Raw genomic sequence first — 21,948 nt, 5'->3', positions numbered from 1 at the left:
GCATGGTGATGTAAGCTTAATCTTAAAAACTGCGACAAGACAATAATAAGCTTTTATATCACAATCAAAGTACGTGACTAACTAATCAATTACGCACGAATTACTGTTGATTGGATTTCGAAGCCAAAGAAGATTTTTCTGGTAATATAATAGGACTTTAATATCTGTGAAATAAGGATATAAAGAGAGTAACAAAAAACGTAGGACTGCAGGATAAAAAGGAACACCTATGCTTTGGTGTCATTCAAAGCCAAGATCCTCTCAAAAGTGAATAGAAACTAGGTTGACAGACAAAAGAGGAAGATATGCTTGGTCCTTAAACCGGGAAACTAATGAGGTTAAGCCTTGGGAAGAGCTGTAAGAAAAACCAACAAAAATCTGGAAGAAAGGATGCCGAGAAGGATTTAATAGCGAGGCGATAGAAAGGACGAGACAAAAGGAAAGACCTGAGATAAAGATTTATAGTCCAAGCACTACAAAGGAGCTTTCCAGCTGATATAAGCGCTGAGAGCTTTTCCGACAGCTAAGGCCTCTTATTATTGTTCTATAATAGCTACAACTTGTGGATTTGCCAGGTTATATTAAATTCTGGGAGAAGCCAAATGTTGATAACAAAGGTTGACATATATTTTTACTTACATTATAATTTCGTTGATAAATAATGTACCTATAGAAAATTTACGAAAGAAAAGAAAATCATCAATTTATTTAATTATTATGTTTCACATCAGTACTCATCTGAAAATGGCAAACATTTGTCGCGATAAATCTATTTGCTAAAAAGTCCATGAAAACAATGTGTATTTATCTGAATGTTAAATAACTATACTCTTCTTCGACTCAAAAGTGAAGCCAAAAAGATCACGCCCAGAAGTTGAGGTTAATAGCAATATCCGCCATTTTAACCTATACTGAAAATGAAGGCAGTCAGTAATTGGCTCGTACTCTTCCCCTACTTCTCTAACACGCTTCTGAAAGGCCCAAAAAGCCCGCCTTTTTGGCATCACTTTTTCTTCCAGTTTATTCCCTCAAATTCGCTCCTTCCTCCAAGGTAATTATCAATGGTTCATTTTTTAGGTTTTATTCCAACTAATTTTTGCCAAACTCTGATACTAATGATCACATCTCTGGATCATATTATTGTATGACCATTTGCTGTACCCTCGAATTCGACCAATTTTTTAATGCTTTCCTTATTTTTGGCATATGTGAAATGACATGAATTCTATCTGTTTTTGACTGATTCAATGGTGTGGTTCAAAATTTTTACGTTGTTTTCCGTAAAAAAATATTAACAAAACAAAGTCAGAGTATTTAGTAATGTTACTGTCTTCAGTAGGAGGTTGACTAGTTTACCTGTGTTACTTTTAAACCCTCAAAAACCAACAACAAACCTGTCCCTAAGTTCTGCAGAAAACTATCTTTATGAGTGTTACCATAACTAATTCAGATACACCTTTCGAATCAGCTTATCCTGGGCCTTCAGGTAGCGTAACAAGGTAAAGAGGGGTTTTTACAAAAATCATAAAAGCTAATTTCTCAAATAATTTCAACTTGAAGTAGGGGCTAGGGAAAATTGTCATTTCTAAAACACTTCTTCATACATGGTAAACTTGTATCGACCACTATGATTTGTTATTATTAATAAACAATGAAACGCAATAACAGATTTTTTTTTATTCTTAATTTATAACAATTTTGATCCTTTTTTTCCTCTCAACTTTTATTCTTTAAAATTTCTCCAACGTTTCGGCCCTCAGGCCATTCTCAAGGATTCCACCTTCAATATTGATGCCATTTCTTTTTTATATCTAAAAATTTCAGGCTAATTGCCCTTGTCACATATAACTTTTTTTTAAAATTTTTTATCTTAGATTTAAAACTTTTTTACAAAACACTTTCCTTCCTTCCTTCACTTACATTTACAACTTAAAATAGAACCCTATTACAGTTGTAAATGTAAGTGAAGGAAGGAAGGAAATTGTTTCGTAAAAAAGTTTTAAATCTAAGATAACAATTTTTTAGAAAAATTTATATGTGACAAGATCAATTAGACTGCAATTTTAAGATTTAAAAAAGAAATGACATCAATATTGAAGGTGGAATCCTTGAGAATGGCCTGAGGGCCGAAACGTTGGAGAAATTTTAAAGAATAAAAGTTGAGAGGAAAAAAAGGATCAAAATTGTTTTAAATTAAGAATAAACTAAACCACTCTCAAACAAGCATATATAAAAAATTATTAATCTAGATTTTTTTTTCACGAAAACGTTAAGAAGGGGTATAGACAGAGGTGTCTTACTGACTCAGAGTTTGAATGTCTCAAGTTATTAGGAATAAGTTTAAAATAAGTCTTACCGGATTAGTGCCGCTTTTTCGGGTAGTAGCTGAGGGAGTTAAGTGACTGATATAGAGTTAAGTGACTGCGGCCCGGTTTGAATCCGGCTTAGGGGTTAAACTTTGATTTCAGTGGTGATCCAACGAAATGAAAAATTGATCTAGAATAGGTTAGTTACCATTAGATAGCCTCCCCCCCCCCTCGCGTATGTCAGACATTTTTATGAAAGGGAGTCATCAAATGTACTATTTTCTTTTTGTCCAGACTAATATTTGAATTTTCGTGTCGAAAGTCTTTTGGTGGAAATCTTATGAGGCACGTGCGAACTTTAATAATACATTTGGTGAGTGACAGTTTTACCCTAACTTATTTGGGGGTTAATCAAGAACCTGCCAGCCTAAACAATCATTGGGTTCATCTTGCCAAGAAATGAGATTAGCAGAAATTTCGGATAACTAAACAGATGAATTCAATGTATAGTCTCAAGTATTGTTCTATTGTAATTTCCACTTCAAGTTTTAAATTACCGCAACCATTATTAGAATGATCTAGGTCTAGAATTCAAATAATGGAATGCTTTTAAAGGGAAAGTTTTTGATTTTTTTCGTACAGAAAAAATAAGTACAAAATCCACAAAGCCAATAAACAGCGATTATCAGAGAATGTTCTAATCCTGTAGTTACTCTTAAATTATTTTTCCCTAAAATAATATAGCTGTATATTTTTCGAGTAAAATAATTTAAGAAAATAAATGTTTCAATATTATTATTGACATTCTTTCCTGTGTTTTAAAGATAAATCTGTTATTCTGTTGTGTTTTTTTTTCGGCTTCCTAAAGAGAGAGAAGATGGAAGATAAATATTTCTTCCTTATATTTCCTCATTACCTTTCGGAAAAAGACGAATCAGGAAGGTAAGGAAGAAAATATAAAGAACAATGAACACCCGTGGAGTAAAAAGCCAGAATAAATACATTTTTTAATTTGGTTTTAAGTTATTTCACAACAAAATTCACACATAAATTATTATTTTATATCTTTTACTTCATAATTTTAAATAAAAGTTAAAAATTCTACCATTGACTTGTCCAAAAAAAGTTATTTACTCAATGAACAACGATTAATTATGTAATCTGATAAAATAAATATTCATAGTATGAATATTTAGAATATATTAAAGTAATAAGGGGGTATTCATTTTTTTTTAATACAAATCATTACAATTTTTAGAAATTATCATTGCTAATATGAAGAAACAACACTGTGATTTTTTTCTTAAAAAACATTGTATGTATGTATAAGCAAAATTGGACGTTTTATTTTCTCCTGCTGATCAGCAAGAAAATTTATTATCATAACATTTTATTATAGGATCTATTTGAGGATAGTTATACAAAAGAAAAATTTATATAAGATTTTTATAAGAAATACTAGTCATTTTTAAGAAATGTGTCAACCCAATCTGAAGAAAATACGGTAGGTAATCAGAAATTGTTTAGGAGTCTTGGCATAGATGTTTATTACAACATATCGGTGCTTTGCTTGAATAATGGCACAACTGAAAAAAAAAAAAAATCAGCTGAGAGAGAGGCGCCGGGATCTCCCGAAGTCCTCTTTCCTCCACAACTGGGGGAGGGAGAGGAAGAGCTCGCTTCGGAATTCCCCAGGCTGAATGTACTTATTGTGAAAGAAATGATTACGTTTAAGATGCTATTGTACTTTATATTTATTTATTTTTTATTTATTATTATTTTTTCTAGTTCTTATCATTTAATTTATATATTTGTAAATATGGTGTACATGATCTCTATTCCCTGTTACTATTGTCTTTAAATATAAGACATAAGGTAATATAACACAATAAAAAAAAAAAACAGTGGTATGAGTGTGAATGATTTTTTTTTTTATCACTACATATGAAATTAAGCTATTTATAACTGGAAATTTATAATATGAATTTTACAATTTGTTTATAGGTATAACCCTCTCCAGTTAGCCAGTACAAATAAAAGCTCTTAATTATTAGATGAAAACAATCATTAATGAACTTAAACCGAAAAAATGTTGTTTATAAATACATTTTATTTACCTAATAACAACCGAAAAAAACTGAAACTACATTAATAAAAAATAAATAAAATCAAAGCCACAAATAAAGGTATACTATTATATATATAAACAAAAGCTTTATGTAACCACTTTAAAATATTTTTTTTCGAAAAATATAACAAAACTATTAATAATAATAATAGTTCTTAATTCAAAATATAACTAATTTTGCATTTATTTAGAAACAGGAATTTTAATTTACAACTAAAGTATTATTTGGTTATACACCGGAACAATTGAAGATATTCCTTCAAAAAAAGATTTTAACTAATAACTAACATTTCTTTAAACTTTCCATAGAAAAAAAACAAAACCGTTTTCTCTTTTTAAAAATATTTTCAAATATTTATGAAAAGAGAAATATATCTGAATTAAGAACTGATTCATTACTATCTTTATTGATAGCAACAGTGAGAAAGATTTGTTTTGATCAATTTTCCAGTAATAACCTTTATAAAGGAGATAACTAATGATATTTTTCCTAAGGTCAATACCTTTGGAAAAATATCATTAGTTATCTATAATTATAGAATAATTAATTATAGCTAGCTATAATTATTCAATAATAATATAGTGAATCTCATATTTCAGCAGCTGTAAGTGAATAAAAGCTCAACTAGCTTGGAAACTATTTAAAAAGATTTCCAATGTTAATAAATACTTCCTTGTTCGAATTTAATTTGAATTCATACAGGTTATTTGAAGATATTAATCTTTAAAGCTCCTAAAAAGCAACCCCAGGTGATTATAACCCCGCCAACTTTATCCTAGGAATATGAATGACTCTAGAACTGGGAGGATGTGACCTAGATTCGAAGATATATAGTCCAAGTATATAAGATATGTCTGTGACTCCCCTCGTCTAATTAAGATAGTACTAAACCGACATTTATGACTTCATCAGACCCTAAGCTGATTTTACACATCTCTTTTTATAACCAAGTTTAGGAACCGCTGTGACCTCAAGTCGGCATCCATAACTCAGTCACAAAGGAGATTGTAAAAGTTTTGAATTTTATGACACCAAGGGCCTTTTTTTAATATTTTAATTTCAGTTTATTTCGTACATAATTTTTTATATGTCATTAGTTGAAGGTTGTTATTGTACATTTCGGGGACATTCAACTTTTGCTGTTCGAAGTTGCTAAATCCATAACTAATATTTAGAATACGTCTTAAATAAGAAGCTATTTGTTGAAAAGGTTTTGCACCATATTCATTCAGAATAAATCGTAGAACAAGAATGATATTGTGAAATTCAAAATACATATACGATGGTCACCTAAATATCAAAAAATTATTTGGATTTATATTATCATATAAAAACATTCTACTGTTATTACAGTAAAATAATTTCAACTAAACTAAATAGGAGTAGATTTATGAGTATACAAAGCGTATTTTTGTGTAGTAAAAAAAACCGAAGAAAAATTCAGTATAAAACCCAAAACGTGCAAAATCGTACAGTGAAATCACTAAATGTATAAAGAACGCTCAAAGCCTGGACTAATAATCTTTCTTGATAAATTTATAATATTAATGCAAGCTAAACCTAATGGTTAGATTATCTAAAAAAAAGATGGTGAAGGGGTGCGGTCAGTAGAGAATACAAATTAGTAACAAATTATTTATTAGTGCAAATATTTCTGCCAGAATTTAAGGCCTTCATTGGGGATAAGAATAAAAAAACAATAATGATATAATTAAATAACTTATAATTATAGGTTATATAATTATACCATATTATAGTATAGTATGGTTACATATAACCATAATGTAAAACATAAAATACATACAGAATAATTAGAAACATACAAAGATAACAATTAATACAGGTGTAGATGTAGTATTGAAGAAAATTTAAATTTTAATGTTATAAGAAAATTGAAACTGTATGGGGATTTAGGAATAGGATTATTAAAATTACGAATGAAAGAAGAAAAAATAAATTAATTAAATTAACAAAAAAAAAATATTATTGGTCCTTTATTGGATGACTTTTCGTTAATACAATGAGATGTAGTGAAAAATCTCTTCCGTGTTAAAATTCTTTATTTCAATTAATCATTAACAACACAATCAATAGAATTGTTGTATGAATTGTGTACATTTGTACTGTAGATAACCTGATGATGGCGGCGAAAGCCCCGAAGCCTTCTTGATGATTCATTAAAATAAAAAATATTGACAAGGAAGAGATTTTTCACTGCCTCTCATATATTAATTAATAAAAATAAAGATAAGGATATGAAAAGAAACTAAATAAATTACAAATTGAAAATTATTTAAAATTGATGTACTATAAAGAAAGACTTATATGTGATTAATTAAATATGTAAAAAAAATTACTAAAATAAAGAAGTAGATATAAAGTTATATAACATAAGAGTATTCAGTAATACAAAAACAGTAATTAGATGTGGTGTACATAGCTTGATAAAGTGGGTGAGGAAGGAAGAATAAGAAAAGAGAGAGATATAAAAGATGGTAGGGAAAAGAAAAAATATAGTTAGAATATGAAATACACCGTCTAGAGCCGGGTTCCAACACCGAGTAAACTGGAATAAAATGCAAGCTGGAAAAAAATGAGTTGCAGAAATTCGTTAGCGGAAATGTTTGTAGATAACGTATAAAATAAAGTTAATATAAAACAGCTATAAACTAAACAAACTATAAAAAGAAATAAGATCTAAGTGAAACAAAAAAATATATTTTTTTTAGATTGAGTTTTCTTCGTTTTTCTATAAAATATTATTGTTGATGGTGCATAAATGTGCTGGGGTATTGAAGGCAATAAAAGCTTCAGTTTCATAAACCTTATAAGTTTTTTAATTTTGTATTTCAATATGTCAGGGTGCATCATATTCTAATATACTGCTGTCACTAAACAACTTTTGGCAAACATCCATAAGGGATAACTGATACGTACACCGTATTACATCAGCATAAAGATAAACAGATTCTGGGAATGGGATCATCGAGGATGGGAGCTAGTACAAGATGGATATCTCCACAGTAATGGCCTCATTGATGGGTCGTTAGGGGAAGGATTTAGGGTCATTATCATCGTCCGGATGATCTGGCTTTTGATAGTAACCTAGCCTATCTGTAACTAGCTCCGTGTAACCGTTCCGGTTACTATTAATGCTGTTTGATATTTATATGTAGTTCTTAACTATGGCACTTATTAGCTGCTTTCTGGTGAATTATTAATTATTGTTGGCTTCAAGACAGCATAGCCGATTAATTAAACATCATGAGAAATATCGAAAATTGTTATTATATTTTTAAAAAGATAGAACAATAATAAAAATAAATTCGACTGAAAAATTTAAACATTTATAAAAATGTAATATTTCAAATAAAAATTTTCATTGTATTTAATGTGGATATGATAAATATTTAAAAATGTATTTTTTAAAACATTATAATTATCGAAGTCATACGCCTTATCAGTTAGTCTATGTTTTCATGTATCTGTTGTAAACAGAAATTGAATTATATGATATTATAGCCGTTGTATAGAAGATCTATGGTGGCGTATAATCACTCTTCTGCAACGTTTTGTAAGATCATAAGACCATGAATTTTATAGTCTTTTTTTCCATTTGATCTCGACTTTTTCAAAATTATTTTTTCAATTGAACCTTGGTACAATTTTTTATTACCTTAATTGAAATACGATCCCAAAATTTCAACTTAAAATTACAGCTTGATGGTTAGCTAATAAATTAAAATAAACTCATCCAAATTATTAAAATGAATTTAATAATTAATGCACCAAAAATGTTTTAGATTGTATCTAATAAGTACAACTAACGAAAAGATTAACAATATATTTACATAAAACGAATTTTAGCTGGTTCTCAATTCATTTTTGAATTTTAATAAACCTGTCACATAGTTCGCAGTCACATTTAAATTTTTTTTAAAAAATCAATCTTGAAAGATTCTGGTCCACTCCACTAATACATTTTGTGTGTTGTACAATTCAATATAATATAAGTAACCACTAAAAAGGTTTATTCTAAAATATATCCTATATGTACACATGTGCTCTCCCGGCCCCATTGCCCCAATAATAGGGCGCCCAATACTACTTCTCATTAATCAATTTTTGAGAAAATAACATTATCACATCTTACAAAACGTGATGAACTAAAAAAAACTAAAATACCTCAATCATTATATTATAAAAAAATTACTTTTTTTTTTACTTATTACATTGAAAATTCCAATGTTATACTGGAACTGTAAAACATATGAAGAAGATTTTAGTGAAGCATTGCTGGTATTCGATTATCAGAAGTGAAAAAATTATCATGATCCCTCACTGTAGCAAAAATATTAATTACCGCAAGATATTAAGGTAATTTAACCATTGCTCGATTTTTATGGCGATGGGATCAAATAGGTTAAACTGCAATAAGCCCTAGAGAGAGAAATAATTTATTTATCTATGCTGCCTAAATACATCAGGTTGCTATTTCACACAGCATACTTATCAAACCGTAATCGGACATATATAAATAACACATGCATGGTATATTAAAAGAGTGACCCACATCAAGCTTCTCAAGCGTCTGTTACTTTTTTTTTTTCCAATTTCCACAACTCGATTTTATTCCCCACAGTTTAAGTGCCTTTTTCTTCATACTTCATTCTATTTCACTATGATTGAATTTTCCATAGCAGTTTTCGCTTTGAGTATAAACATTACTTAAAACATTACGTATTTAATTTCAAGTCTCACGATGGTGTTGACTGATTTTATTTTCCTTTGAGCTAAATATCACAGAGAGTTGCCTTTGTACCCTGTTCATCATTTACTTCTGATTTGTTTGGTACATTTGAATCTAATTGCAAATAGTTTACTCATTGAGCTAGGAACAATATCCAATTCTTCGTTGTTAGATTTGACACCTTTATTTAATATCCTCGTAGCTTTTGGGTTCAGACGTTTCAAAATATTAATAATTTTAACTTTTCTTGGTGATAGGTCGACCAATATTCAACAAGTATGCAAGGGTTTCTTGTATGGGGTAAAAAAAAAAAAAAATTATATAATCATAAAAAATTGTTAATATTATAATTATAATAATATTAAATAATTAAAATATACAATTAAATAATATTAAATATCTTTTTCTTCATTTGCTCTCTATAAATTCAAAGATTATAAGTATGAACCAATATCTTTGTTTTATCGTATACAATATTATATTTAATAAATTAAACAGTTACAAAAAACCATAAGGCGCTTCAAAATAGCCAATACAATTTTTATTCAGGAAAAATCAGTCTGTTGTTCCCAAAAGTCTGTACTTAATGCAACAATGATATTTCCATTCCCTATCCATAGAAGATAAAAATTCCCACGCAAGTTGCTTTCTACTTAACCTTTAAAATTATTATTTGAAAATTACATCAAAACTTAATCTGCCGTTAATGAAAGTTAAGTTTATATTTCAGTGCAGTGTAACAATGTAAGAACACTTTTCTTCGAGCATTTAAATTGTTGATACTGAAACTAAGCAGATATGATACCCAGGGTCATAGAAGGGTACCAATGTGCCGTGTGGTCACTTCTGATATTATGATAAATATTGTTTAGATTTATGCAGAGTGTTGGTAATTAAAGTTTGACCATTCAAGTAAATTTATAAATACTATTGAAATTTGAAAAGGAATAAGAATTATATCAGAACACCAAGTTGTCTGGATACGAATGCGAGATCGTAAAAAAAAAGAAAAATGATTTCCTGTAGAGTGATATAAGGTTAATATGTTATGATATTTTACTAAAATGTTGGAAAAAGGTGTTAAATCGTCGAATAATACACGAGGTTGGTGACAAGGAATATGGTTTACCAGTTACCATTAAAATATTAATTCAGTATACTGGTGAGATACACGTTATACCACAAAAATTAGCATCATAAGACTTCATTTACAAAACTAGTATTCACTATTAGAATAAAAAATAGATTATAAACAGTAAGTGGGTAATAAAAATTCCTTTTCTAAGGAAAATTCCTTTTCCTTAAAAGCTTTTCATTTTTATTCAAATAATTGTTCACTGTCAGTAGTTACCTTGAACTATCCAAGGACAGAGGCTTAGACCGGGTAAGGAGGTGACATATCTTGGTGTGAGGATAAGAAGAAGATTCGATGCAACTTCTTACCAGGTGTATCTAAAGGACAGGGTGACACTGTCACTCAATGGATTAAGTAGGATAAGGGGTGCATTTTGGGGCCTCAGGTACCCTGTAACGATTACCATTTATAAAGGTGTGATCTTGGGTATTCTGAGGTACTACGCTTCCCCACCAGAGAAGACTGAGAGAAGACGCACCCATACACAGAAGAGAAGACTGGCCACCATGCAGAGATTGGTCCTACTGAGGGTCATGAAGACATACAGAACGGTGTCACATGAGACGGTGCAGGTGCTGGCTGGAGCGATGCCCCTGGACCTCATTCTCAGGGAGGATATCCTTAAATATGAAGTAAAGAGGCAGGGACTAGAAGCGCTACCGGAGGAGCTTTGAGAGAGGATCGGTAAGACTCCAAACTTATGGAAGAAAATACTGCGGGAGAACTCAATACAGGAGTGGAATGGGCGGTGGGTAGCAAGCCAGAAGGGCGCTACTTTGAGAAAGTTCTTCCCTACCGTCCTTTCTAGATTGAAGCCAAAATGGGTCCTCCCAGATTATTGGGTCTCACAGATCCAGGAGGGCTGGATCAGCCTGGTAACTGCAGGAGGCACCCGGACGGATGTGCACCAGGAGGACCTACCGAACGGATGCAGTGGTGCAGCTCCATCAGTAAGGCAATGAACTGGGCTGCACCACAGTAAAAAATGTAATCAAAGAATAAAAAAAAAGAATTGGTGATCTTTGGTAGCAGTGACATGCTCAACCCCCAGCGCACTACCCCACTGCTCCCGCACCCCGTATGCCAGAAAGGGGACTAAAAAAGAAAATTAAAAAAAAAAATGTCAGTAGTTATAAATATTATGCCACAAATCGAAACAGGTATAGAATATTGATGAATGATTTATATTATAGTACAAAGGGGTAGACTTGAAAAATCTATTCGTCCAATGTAATTTAGTACTGGAAGGGAAAGTTTAACATATAATAAACTTAAATAAAAAAATAACAGGCTTGGTGAAATTGTAAAACGTATTCTGTAGGTAATCCACAAAAGATTTGGGGTCTTCAGTAAGTTAAGAAGGATGGATCTTGAGGAATATCCAGAATGAAAACATGATTAGGGAGGATAAGAAGGCAATTTCACCTTAGAAAAGAAGAAAGGTGGGAGTGGTCTTATCTTTCCGATTGTTCAGATAGATCAGGGAAGATAAAGGTGCTTCTTAAGCCAAGGCTTGTCGAAGAAAAAGAAACTTTAGTCAGAGGAAGGACCAAAACTTTTTTCTAGACAGTGAGAAAATGATCTAGAAAGTAAAATCCCCTAACTGTGAAAACATCCTAGAATTGTACGGTTATTGAGCTTAGTTAGTTGTTTCTTAATTCAAATTGGTACAATAATAACAATCTATGAAAATAAAAGTTTATTAACAAAAGAATCGTGAAATATAATAGTCAGGGAATAGAGTAAGGATCTGCACTGGTTGAAGGAGCTCACGAAAAGGAGTCTGATCCTCAAGAATATATTTTAACAGCATTATATTTTAGATTAGAGTAGAATAGAAACTTTATTCCGGGACTTTGTTCAATAAAAAACAGGTCTAGAGGCAGGTATTGATAAAACTAATTCAACATATACATTGTTTAAAAAAAAGACTGGTAATCTATTTTTTGTAGTGTTGCCGATTCTCTCGGCCAAAAAATACTCGTTTAGCTCTTTGAAAATAACCATTTTACCCGGCAAATACTCGCAACTTTACCCACTCTTTGAGAATCGTTATAAATGTAGCTGTATGATTGCATTTACTGACGTGACAGTTTACTGTCACAATAATATTGATGAACTGGGTCTGACGTGATAGTTGATAGTAAAGTAATGTCATTGACCTAACAGTCGCGTTAACTGCTACGTTTTACTGTCATATTTATACACCTTGATGGTCAACTGTCGCAACATATCAACCTTACCAAATTTAATGGAGGAGACATCATTAATATGTATTATTTCTGATCTTGTTATTAATTCTATTGGAAGTTTTTATTTACCTCATCAACGGTTATGGTGTTGGGTGATAACTAAAAAAAAATTGTATTTGCACTGGGCCCCAAATATAAATCCGACCAAGATCCAACAAGCAAATCCGCCCAAGTCTCAAAAATTATATTCATCCCATGCCTCAAAAATAATTCAACCCCCAAAAGAAATATGTCTTGGGCCCTCAATGGTCTAGATACACCTTTGTCCTAAAATTCATTATCTAAGGAAAAATAATAACTTGTTGGAAATTGAATAATTCAGTAATGATTACCTAAAAAGCTGGTTGAAGAATTAATGCACCACTGTACTGTGCCCGAAAATTGGGCAAGTACCCGCAAATCGGCAGAAATGTTGGTAATACTTAACACTTAATAATGATACCACTATTTCATTACGTTTCGGCCTAACCAAAAGGCATTCTCAGGTACAATCTCTTAATACAATATTAAAACAATACTCCTTATAGGAAGATGGTTTATACATAATCATATTCAGCCATACCTTACTTTACTTTTATTACATGCTACATATTCTTTTACTTTATTACATTATTTTACTTTATTGTATTCATTATAGCCCTGAGGAAGCCCAGCAAAGTGGAGCGCAACGTTTCCTCATAATAAATAGTTTTCTTACTATTTGATTTCTTTTGACAGCACCTGGACCATCTTTCTTTTATATAATTTCTATAATTGTACCATTTGATTATATTACGTCACAAATAGAGATTGAGGATGCCTTGTTAGGCTGAAATGTTGTGAAAACAATAATAGAACAGTGGTGAAGTATTACTAACCCGTTTAAAGTAATTCACATACCTACTTCCTCCTAAAATCAATTAATAAATTAATCATTGTTCATAATAAAAATACGTAGGTAAGCAAATATAAAGATATTCTGTATCTGAAAAAATTAAAAATAGTAAGTATGTCGTGATATATTTAACACCAAAATAAAAAAATACTAAAAACTAAAGGATAGAAATAAGAAATGAGCAATATTCTAACCAAGTATGGCTCCTCATGGCTACTTATTTGTAGTAGGATGTATAGATAGAAGGTTGCTAACAATTATGCTTAGCTTTTTGAAAAATATATATATATATTTTCAACGGGTGGAAGGGAAAAACCATTTTACTAGCCTTGTTTTTTACAAGTTAATGTTATGTCTTTACATTATATGTAATCATTGATTATTATTTTTGTTATATACTACATAATGAAAATATGTATAATTGGATTTATAAAAAGGTATTATTCATTATTGTCATTAAAATAAATAAAGCTTGTTCATTTTCTTGATATAACCACAAAACTAACCCTGTGACACTATAGTTATGTGTTGAAAAATCGGTAAATCGATTTATTTTATACGCACAATAAGAAAATATTGGATTGTGTCTCGAATTTTCTGAATGCAGACACAATCAGAATGAGAAAATAAATTAAAGAATTTAATTTAAAAGTTTGTAATTATTCAACCAAGAAGGAACTCCAAGAAAAAAATAACACAATATATATTAAATTAAAAAATGAAACTTCCTTTACTTGCTCTTCCTCTAAGACTTATTAACATTGCAAAATGAAACTTATTAGGAATGTTCAAACTTTTAAAAGAATAGTAATCAAAGGATATTCCACTCTTAAATTTTATTATGTATTGTAATTATTAGAAGGATATTCAACCAAGATAATTATGGGTGACCCGATTAACTTGTTAACATTATTTTTTTAACATATTTCAATTGCATCAATATAAAATGTACAATATTCACCATATTTTTTGGTACACCCTCTTATACAAATTTCTCTATTTTACATTTTTGAATAACAAACCGAAGGAAAAAAAAACCAAAACATTATTGAACTAAAAAAGAATACATAACACTGGATAAAATAAAATACATATCATTGGTTTATTATTAAATTAATATATGTTTTATTTGTTTGCGTTTATATCTACGGGTTGTAGTTTTAGTGCAATTTCCTATTTATGTCACTAGAAGTTTTAATGAGTTGTAGCAAGACAGCAAGAAATAATCCTGTACGGTGTCTATATTTAATTCAATGTGAATTTTAGATATTCTTGTGTAATATGGACAGTTATTAATGATTCTGAGGCATTTGTGTTTTTATTGGTTGAACTAGTGAATCTCCATTAGTTAAGAAGATCGTTATTACCGCTTTATACATTATCAATTTATTTCATTAAGATAATATTCATTTTTATTGAAGTATAGAAACATACGATATAATTTTTTTGTTGCGGTTGCCTATTCCGAATTTATGAGGTGGTTGGATTAATACTTTGCTGTCTTAAGTGACTCCTAAGTATTTAACAGCTTTTGTAAAAGGGACAGAAATATTATTTAAATTTATGGCCGATGGAAGTATAGGCTGTCGTTTTGTGAAAACTCAATTTTATCAATATTTTATACCCCATTTTATAAGGTATCCAGATTTTTTTTTTAAAACCATCTTTAGCCTATTAACAATTGTGTCAATACGGTATGAAGGGTTGTAAATTGTTTTATCATCGCCGAAAGAGAGCTATATCAACATTTTTAAATCTTGGGTAGTCATTTTTGAAAAGACTAAATAGAATGGGAATTAGACAGGAACCCTGTGGGAGAACAGAAATGGTACTTGTTAGCATTTATTTTAATGTGGATATCCTTCGGAAATTCAAATTTATGGTATAATCGAATTATTTTTCCCTTAATAAATATTTCATATATTGGTGAGTGAAACAATAAATATTAATGAGAAATAAAACTATTTAGCAACCCTTTTTCTCAATTTTTTTTTTAGTTGTGTTAGTATCGCATTGAGAGGGTAATCGTAATATATAGATATATATACATATATAAGTGTTGTATTACATTTAATATAAGTGATAACAAATAGTTATTTTGATATATATTTATCAAGCATTAATATTTTTATTTTGAACAACGCCAAATGCTTGATGACGGTAATAAATAAGCAGCTGTGGCAATCCTGAGGAGGGGTTGCCAAAAAGGTGATGGAGATTTACTCCTAAGTCGGGAGCGAAGTGATATATAAGAGCCAAGACAAGGGCCAGGTGAGGAGCGGGAATGAATATTGACTTAGCCAACTCCGCGCCTGATATAGTGCCATACCATCTGTCTTAGAGCCCAAATATAAGAAATTCAGTTAAGGCAATTCCGAGATCTTATAAAGGGTATCCAAAGATGGAATCGGAATATATATCAGGCTTCTGGAACCCTATTGCCTGTGTTTTATACCGAAGTAATTTAATTAAGATTTACCGTATATCATAGGATGATATCAGGATTCATTTTTGTAAATAGTTTTAAAAGTTCATACTTATCTCCAGCACTGTTTCAAAATATTTGTTCTTTACAGAATAATTTAATTCATATCACTCTTGTTTTAAGGACATCACTTCAAGGAGAAAAATTATTCATATTGGAGGAAGAATTGAGAGTCCACTGACAATCTTAGCGCTCAAATAATCAAGTCAAGTCAAATCAAACCAACTTCAGTTGTCCTTTGTACTAAAATCAGACAGCCCAGATGAAGCCTTCAAAATGGGGCAAAACGTTGGTTAACTATAAACAGTTTTATTTTACTATTTTAATACCTTTATTGACCGCCACCCGGACAATTTTCCTACAAAGGCAAAAATTATTGTTTTTTCAACAGCTGTAAAGCATATTAGTTATGGTTGAACACCTACAGTCAAATGAACAGGCTAGAATTCGATGGTAAAAATAACAAAAATAAAAATAGAAAGGAAATTTTATTTGATTTATTACATAGTCATTTTGCCAATGTTTCTAACATTGTTTTCATCTTGTGGATTTCAAACTTACATCCCTACGATTTTTAACTGACAAGGAAATAGTTAGTTATTAAACTGCAACCGCAAGATAGTTTAAGGCAAATTTTATTTACTTCATATAAAAGAAGAGATAAAAACTCTTTGGCATGTTATGTACAACTAATATCTACAGACTACTGTATGCAGCTGCTCGATTGCTCTTCTAGAATTAATGGTCATTATCTCTAACATAAAGAGTATTTATGTTCAATGCAGAGAGATAGGTTAGAACTAGAGAAGATTGCCGGTAGATAGAAGTGTCGACGATAGGGCCAGGAAGTATTTGCTAAATCTAAAACTGTTCGTTGGATGATAAAATACTAATGCCAGATCTAACTCACCAATATTATTTTGTAATTATCATCAATGTTAGCTAATAATAATGAGACAATTCTGAATGAGACCATTGAAAAAGATCATTCATATTTTTAACCTTTGTATTTAATTTCAAACATGTTATTTTTTTTATTATACTGGTTTTTTTTTAATGAGTAAAGCTAAGTACTCTAAATTTTCATTTAAAATTAAAATTTATTTTAATCAACCGAACAAAAGCGAAGGATGAAAAAGACAGATCGTATGGTAGATTTAATTTTAGTTTTCTTGCGTTCTTCTTTCAATGTAAAAAGCACTATTATAATATTAGGTCAATTAAAAAAATATATATCCTGAACCAATATTATTGTCGTGAATATAAGGTGGAAATAATTTTTCTTAACTTGTTTCAGTGGCTCAATTATATTTTATTCTATAGCAGCTCCTACTCCAATACTTTGCTAGAGGTTTCCATTATTCATTTCAGAAAGCATTAATATTCCCTGAACAATTTATCAAATACAATCTACAATCTGTCTCAGTAGTATGGAATTTCTTCAGAGATTTCATCTTAAAGATAATGCAGCTTCTACTTCTCTATTTTTTAAAAATATAAATATAAACTTGGTAAAATCGACGTTAATTTTAATTTTTTTTTTAAACGTTTACATATGTCACTATTATCAACTGCTCTTAAGCATAGAAGAACAATAGAAAAAAAAAAAGACAAAAGAAATGACAGGTAAGCGTGCCTTTCTTTATTCAATGGTCAGATTAAAATATAAACTCTGGATTAGAATAAGCACTCATAATAAGATTAAAAATACCTAATGATATTGTTTATGTATTATTAATAGACATACTTATTATTATCCTTTTTTTCAGGTGGATTGAAACAAAAATGAAGCCACCAGAACATTTTAACGTGAGTTATTTACCTTATATTTATCTAATAGTTAATTATTTTAAAGCTTTAGTAAATATTTACTAGCTGGTGTATCAGAGATTTACCCTATTAATCTCTTTCTTTCATTAATTTTTTTTAAATTGTTATTAGCTAATATTTTTTCCAATATTTATTTTCTAGTATTTTTTAATATCTAATTTAATTTTTTAATGAATGATGACCAAAAAAAAATAGAAATGGTTTTAATTTTCTTAAAAAGGAATGATCTTTTGAATAAGATCTAAACCCAAATGTTTGTCAAATGTATTAAAACATTCTAAAATAAGTAAGCAATTATTCAAACTTATTTAGCAATTAAAGAATCTCAAATCTTGAAATAGAATTATAAAGTGAGAAACGTGGGCGTTGATGACCTCAGGGTTTTTACGCCCAAAAGCCCCAACCTTCAACAACCTAGATAAGCCGTTCTCAAAGTGGATGGCATGCGATCTTAGGGTGCCTTAAACTTATGTTAGGGATGGCACCCTGGAAATATTTAAAAGAAATACCTTCGAAAACGTTTTAATAAATTTAAAAAAACAAACTTATCCTTCGACTGTGTCAAATCGTTTCGATCGCAGGGAGGAGGTCCCAATAGCTATATTGAGTAGAGGACATATAAATCTGACTCATTCGTGTCTGATCCTGAAGCAGCCACTGCCAAAGTGTCCGTATAGTAATAGTACACTCACAGTCATCTTCCACGAATGCCCTTTCTATTCAACGGATTTAAGATTACATTAAAAGTGGGACTAGGTGTTTCATTAGCCCTGAATGAGGACTAAAACAAAATTTACTATGTATTATTTTTAAGATAAAATAATCCATTAAACACGACTTAAAACCTAAATTTAAACTCAATAAGCACGTATGCTGATGACACATGTGTGCTCACAGTTAGTAATAACCCTTTGATTGCATCCCAAACTCTCCAGTCCCATATCACAATCCTCGAAGAATGGTGTCGAAATTGGAGGATAAAAATAAATCCCAACAAATCACATTTACTCTTCGTCGTAAACCTGCCGACTGCCCTACAGTATACTTTAATAATGTGGCTCTTACCCCTGTAGAACAGATTCGTTATCTTGGACTACATCTTGACAAACGACTAACCTGGAATCCTCACACAAGACTGAAAAGACAGGAAACTGCACGCAGATTCCGACTATTACAGCACTTACTAGACAAACGGTCTAAACTTCCAACTCATTACAAAAGACTGATCTACATGGCAATAATAAGGCCCATCTGGACATACGGAGTTGAGCTTTGGGGCTCCACTAAACCTTCGAATTCCTCTCGTATCCAATCTTTACAATCCAAAATCCTTCGTAAAATCCTCAATGCTCCTTATTTTGTTACTAATAAAACCATCCATAAAGACCTAAATGTTCCTTATGTAACCGATCTAGCCCGAACCCGATATTATTCCTTCCATAATAAACTCCCTAACCACCCAAACCCACTCGTTTCTAACCTTGCTTCCTCTTCCATTCCTAGCAATCCTCCGAGGCGCCTGAAAAGAAGATGGCCTCGTGACCTTATATTGTAAACTGTTTTTAGAGTTCTACTACTGGGTAGTTTCTCTACATCCTGTATCATATCATTATGTCATTATGATCAAATTTACTGGTTGTATTTTTTTTTATACAGTTGTAAATATCAACAAATAAATAAACTAAAAAAAAAAAAATACTCAATAAGTATTTTAAAGATTTCAGAATCTAGAGATTAAAAATAAAATAAAAATAAACTAATTAGTGATAAATCGGAATATCTTGGTCTATAAAATCTCGGATACCTCGGAAAATAAAATATGAAATATGGACATTGCTGACTACTGGGTTTTACGCCCTTAAGCCCTAACAAACAAATACAAACTACGAAAATAAAATTTATTACATGAGTTTAAAATTACTAGTAAATAAAAATGCCATATCCAGGCTTTTCAAAATATCTTAAACTTTAGTTTTTTCTTTTATGAACGTTGCACACTGTCAATTTGGATCCTAATATCTGAAATCCGTTTTGTTCTTCTTTCAGTTCTTCATTCCCTAATAAAGTTTCAGAATGAATGAAAAGACTTGGACAAACTCTATTGTTGCATTTGAAATTTAAATCCTGTTTATTTTTTTATCCTTCTGTTTGGATCCACATACTATCCTGACCCATGGAAATTATCCATAATCAAAATGATTCCCAAACCTCAAAAGCCGCCTGAACACCCATCCTCTTACCGTCCTATCACTCTGTTACCTATCATGGGAAAAATCCTCGAGAAACTTATCTTAAAACGCCTGTACCCCATCCTAGATTCCAACCGCATAATCCCAGATCACCAGTTTGGATTCAGAACATCCCACTCCACTATCCAGCAATGCCATCGTGGTTGATGTAGTCTCATCTTCATTGGAGCAGGGAATGTACTGCTTGGGAGTCTTTCTTGATCTAGAACAGGCTTTTGATCGAGTTTGCACCCAGGACTGCTATACAAGATCCGTAAATTCCTTCCCCCTACATATTATCTCATTATCCGTTCTTATCTCTCAGACATGTTATTTCAAGTAAATCACAACAGCGCTTATTCATCCCTGTTTCCTCAGTCTACTGGTGTACCTCAGGGTAGTATCCTTGGTCCTATCCTTTATACAGTTTTTACAGCTGACATCCTAACACTATTCTCACCACGTATGCCGATGACACATGCCTATTGTCAGTGAATAATGATCCTTCCATTGTATCCCACTCCCACATCACCACCCTCGAAGAATGGTGCCAAAACTGGAGGATTAAAATAAATTCCAATAAATCCAGCCAAATCACATCTACCCTCCGCCGTAAACCTTCGTCTTGCCCTACAGTATCTTTTAATAATACCCCACTTATTCCTGTTGAACAGATCCGTTACTTAGGACTAAATCTGGACAAACGACTGACATGGAATCCTCATTCAAGACTGAAAAGACAGGAAACTGCTCGTCGATTCCGACTATTACAACATTTACTAGACGAAAGGTCCAAACTTCCAATCCATTACAAAAGATTGATCTACATGACCATTATAAGGCCTATTTGGACATACGGCGTTGAGCTATGGGGCTCCACTAAACAAACCATCTAATTCCTCTCGAATCCAATCCTTACAGTCCAAAATCGTTCGTAAAATCCTTCTGCTTGTATATATTTAAAGAGAGAGATTTTATTTATTTTTTATGTAATTTTATCATTTATTTTTATTCTTATTTTAATTTATTTTAGTATGAATATAATCAGTTATCACTATTACTTATTGCCCAAGAATATTGTGGCAGATTTATTTATAGTGGCAATAAATAAAAATAATAGAAATCGTGTTATATTTCTATATTTAAAAAATTTTGACTGAGCCAATAACACTGGGACAGATTAGATGCTGAAGAAGGGGTGCATTATCCCCAAAAAGTTCAAGGAAAAAACTAAATGAACTAGGAAAAATTGTTTTAATTTTTTATCTGTAGGTTGGATATCAAGATTTAAAAAAATTGCATAATACTGAAACTCATATGGTGAAACATATTAATAAGTTATATTACTTAAATAATAGTTTTAAACATATAATGTTTTAATTTCTTTAGACTGGTATTCTTTTTAAATAAATAAAGGCTGTTAAGACATAAATAGATACCAATTAATTTATTTAAAAAGTAAATAATTGTTTCTAATTTTTACCGTACTACTAAAATAACGAATTATATAATTCAGTTTAAAATTAAAATATACAAAAAGCTAACAAAAAGGCAGAAGAAGTAATTGGAAAATCCCTAAGTTTCTGTTTTAGTTAAAGCACCAAACATAATGTCATTTTAATCAGTATATAATTGTGCAGTGTAATAGCTAATTCTAAAACTATTGGTAAAGGTTGTAAATATAATCTTTATATGATAAAGATTATAACAACTAAAACGGAGGATTGTCAGCAATGGAAGAGGAAGCAAGGTTAGAAACTAGTGGATTTGAATGGTTAGGGAGTTTATAATGGAAGGAATGTACCTGGTTCAAGCTAGGGATGGGATATCGATATCGATATTATCGAAATATCGATATTTTGACTCCGATATCCGATACTTTGATATCGATATCCAGTAACCGATAATATCGGAATATCGATATTTCCCTTCGATAATATCGGAATATCGGTTTCTAAA

The 21,948-nt window shown here is 30.8% G+C and overlaps 1 protein-coding gene across 6 annotated transcripts in view; it reads left to right on the top strand.

The window, feature by feature from the left end:
* Positions 1-21,948, top strand: part of Nha1 (Na[+]/H[+] hydrogen antiporter 1) — a 244,678-nt gene that overhangs the window by 42,982 nt on the left and 179,748 nt on the right. For all 6 annotated transcript variants that reach the window (XM_024358963.2, XM_014426848.2, XM_014426850.3 and 3 more), the window contains one exon: positions 17,701-17,740. In XM_024358963.2, the coding sequence (XP_024214731.1) occupies positions 17,717-17,740 (24 nt within the window). In that variant the 5' untranslated portion in view covers positions 17,701-17,716. The remainder of the gene's footprint in view (positions 1-17,700; positions 17,741-21,948) is intronic.

The sequence above is a fragment of the Halyomorpha halys genome, unplaced genomic scaffold (assembly GCF_000696795.3).
Source record: "Halyomorpha halys isolate HHAL.00 unplaced genomic scaffold, Hhal_1.1 Scaffold596.1, whole genome shotgun sequence".
In the NCBI taxonomy this organism is placed as follows: Eukaryota; Metazoa; Arthropoda; class Insecta; order Hemiptera; family Pentatomidae; genus Halyomorpha; species Halyomorpha halys.
Note: the sequence above shows the minus strand (reverse complement) of the source record. Positions and strands in the feature narration are given on the sequence as shown.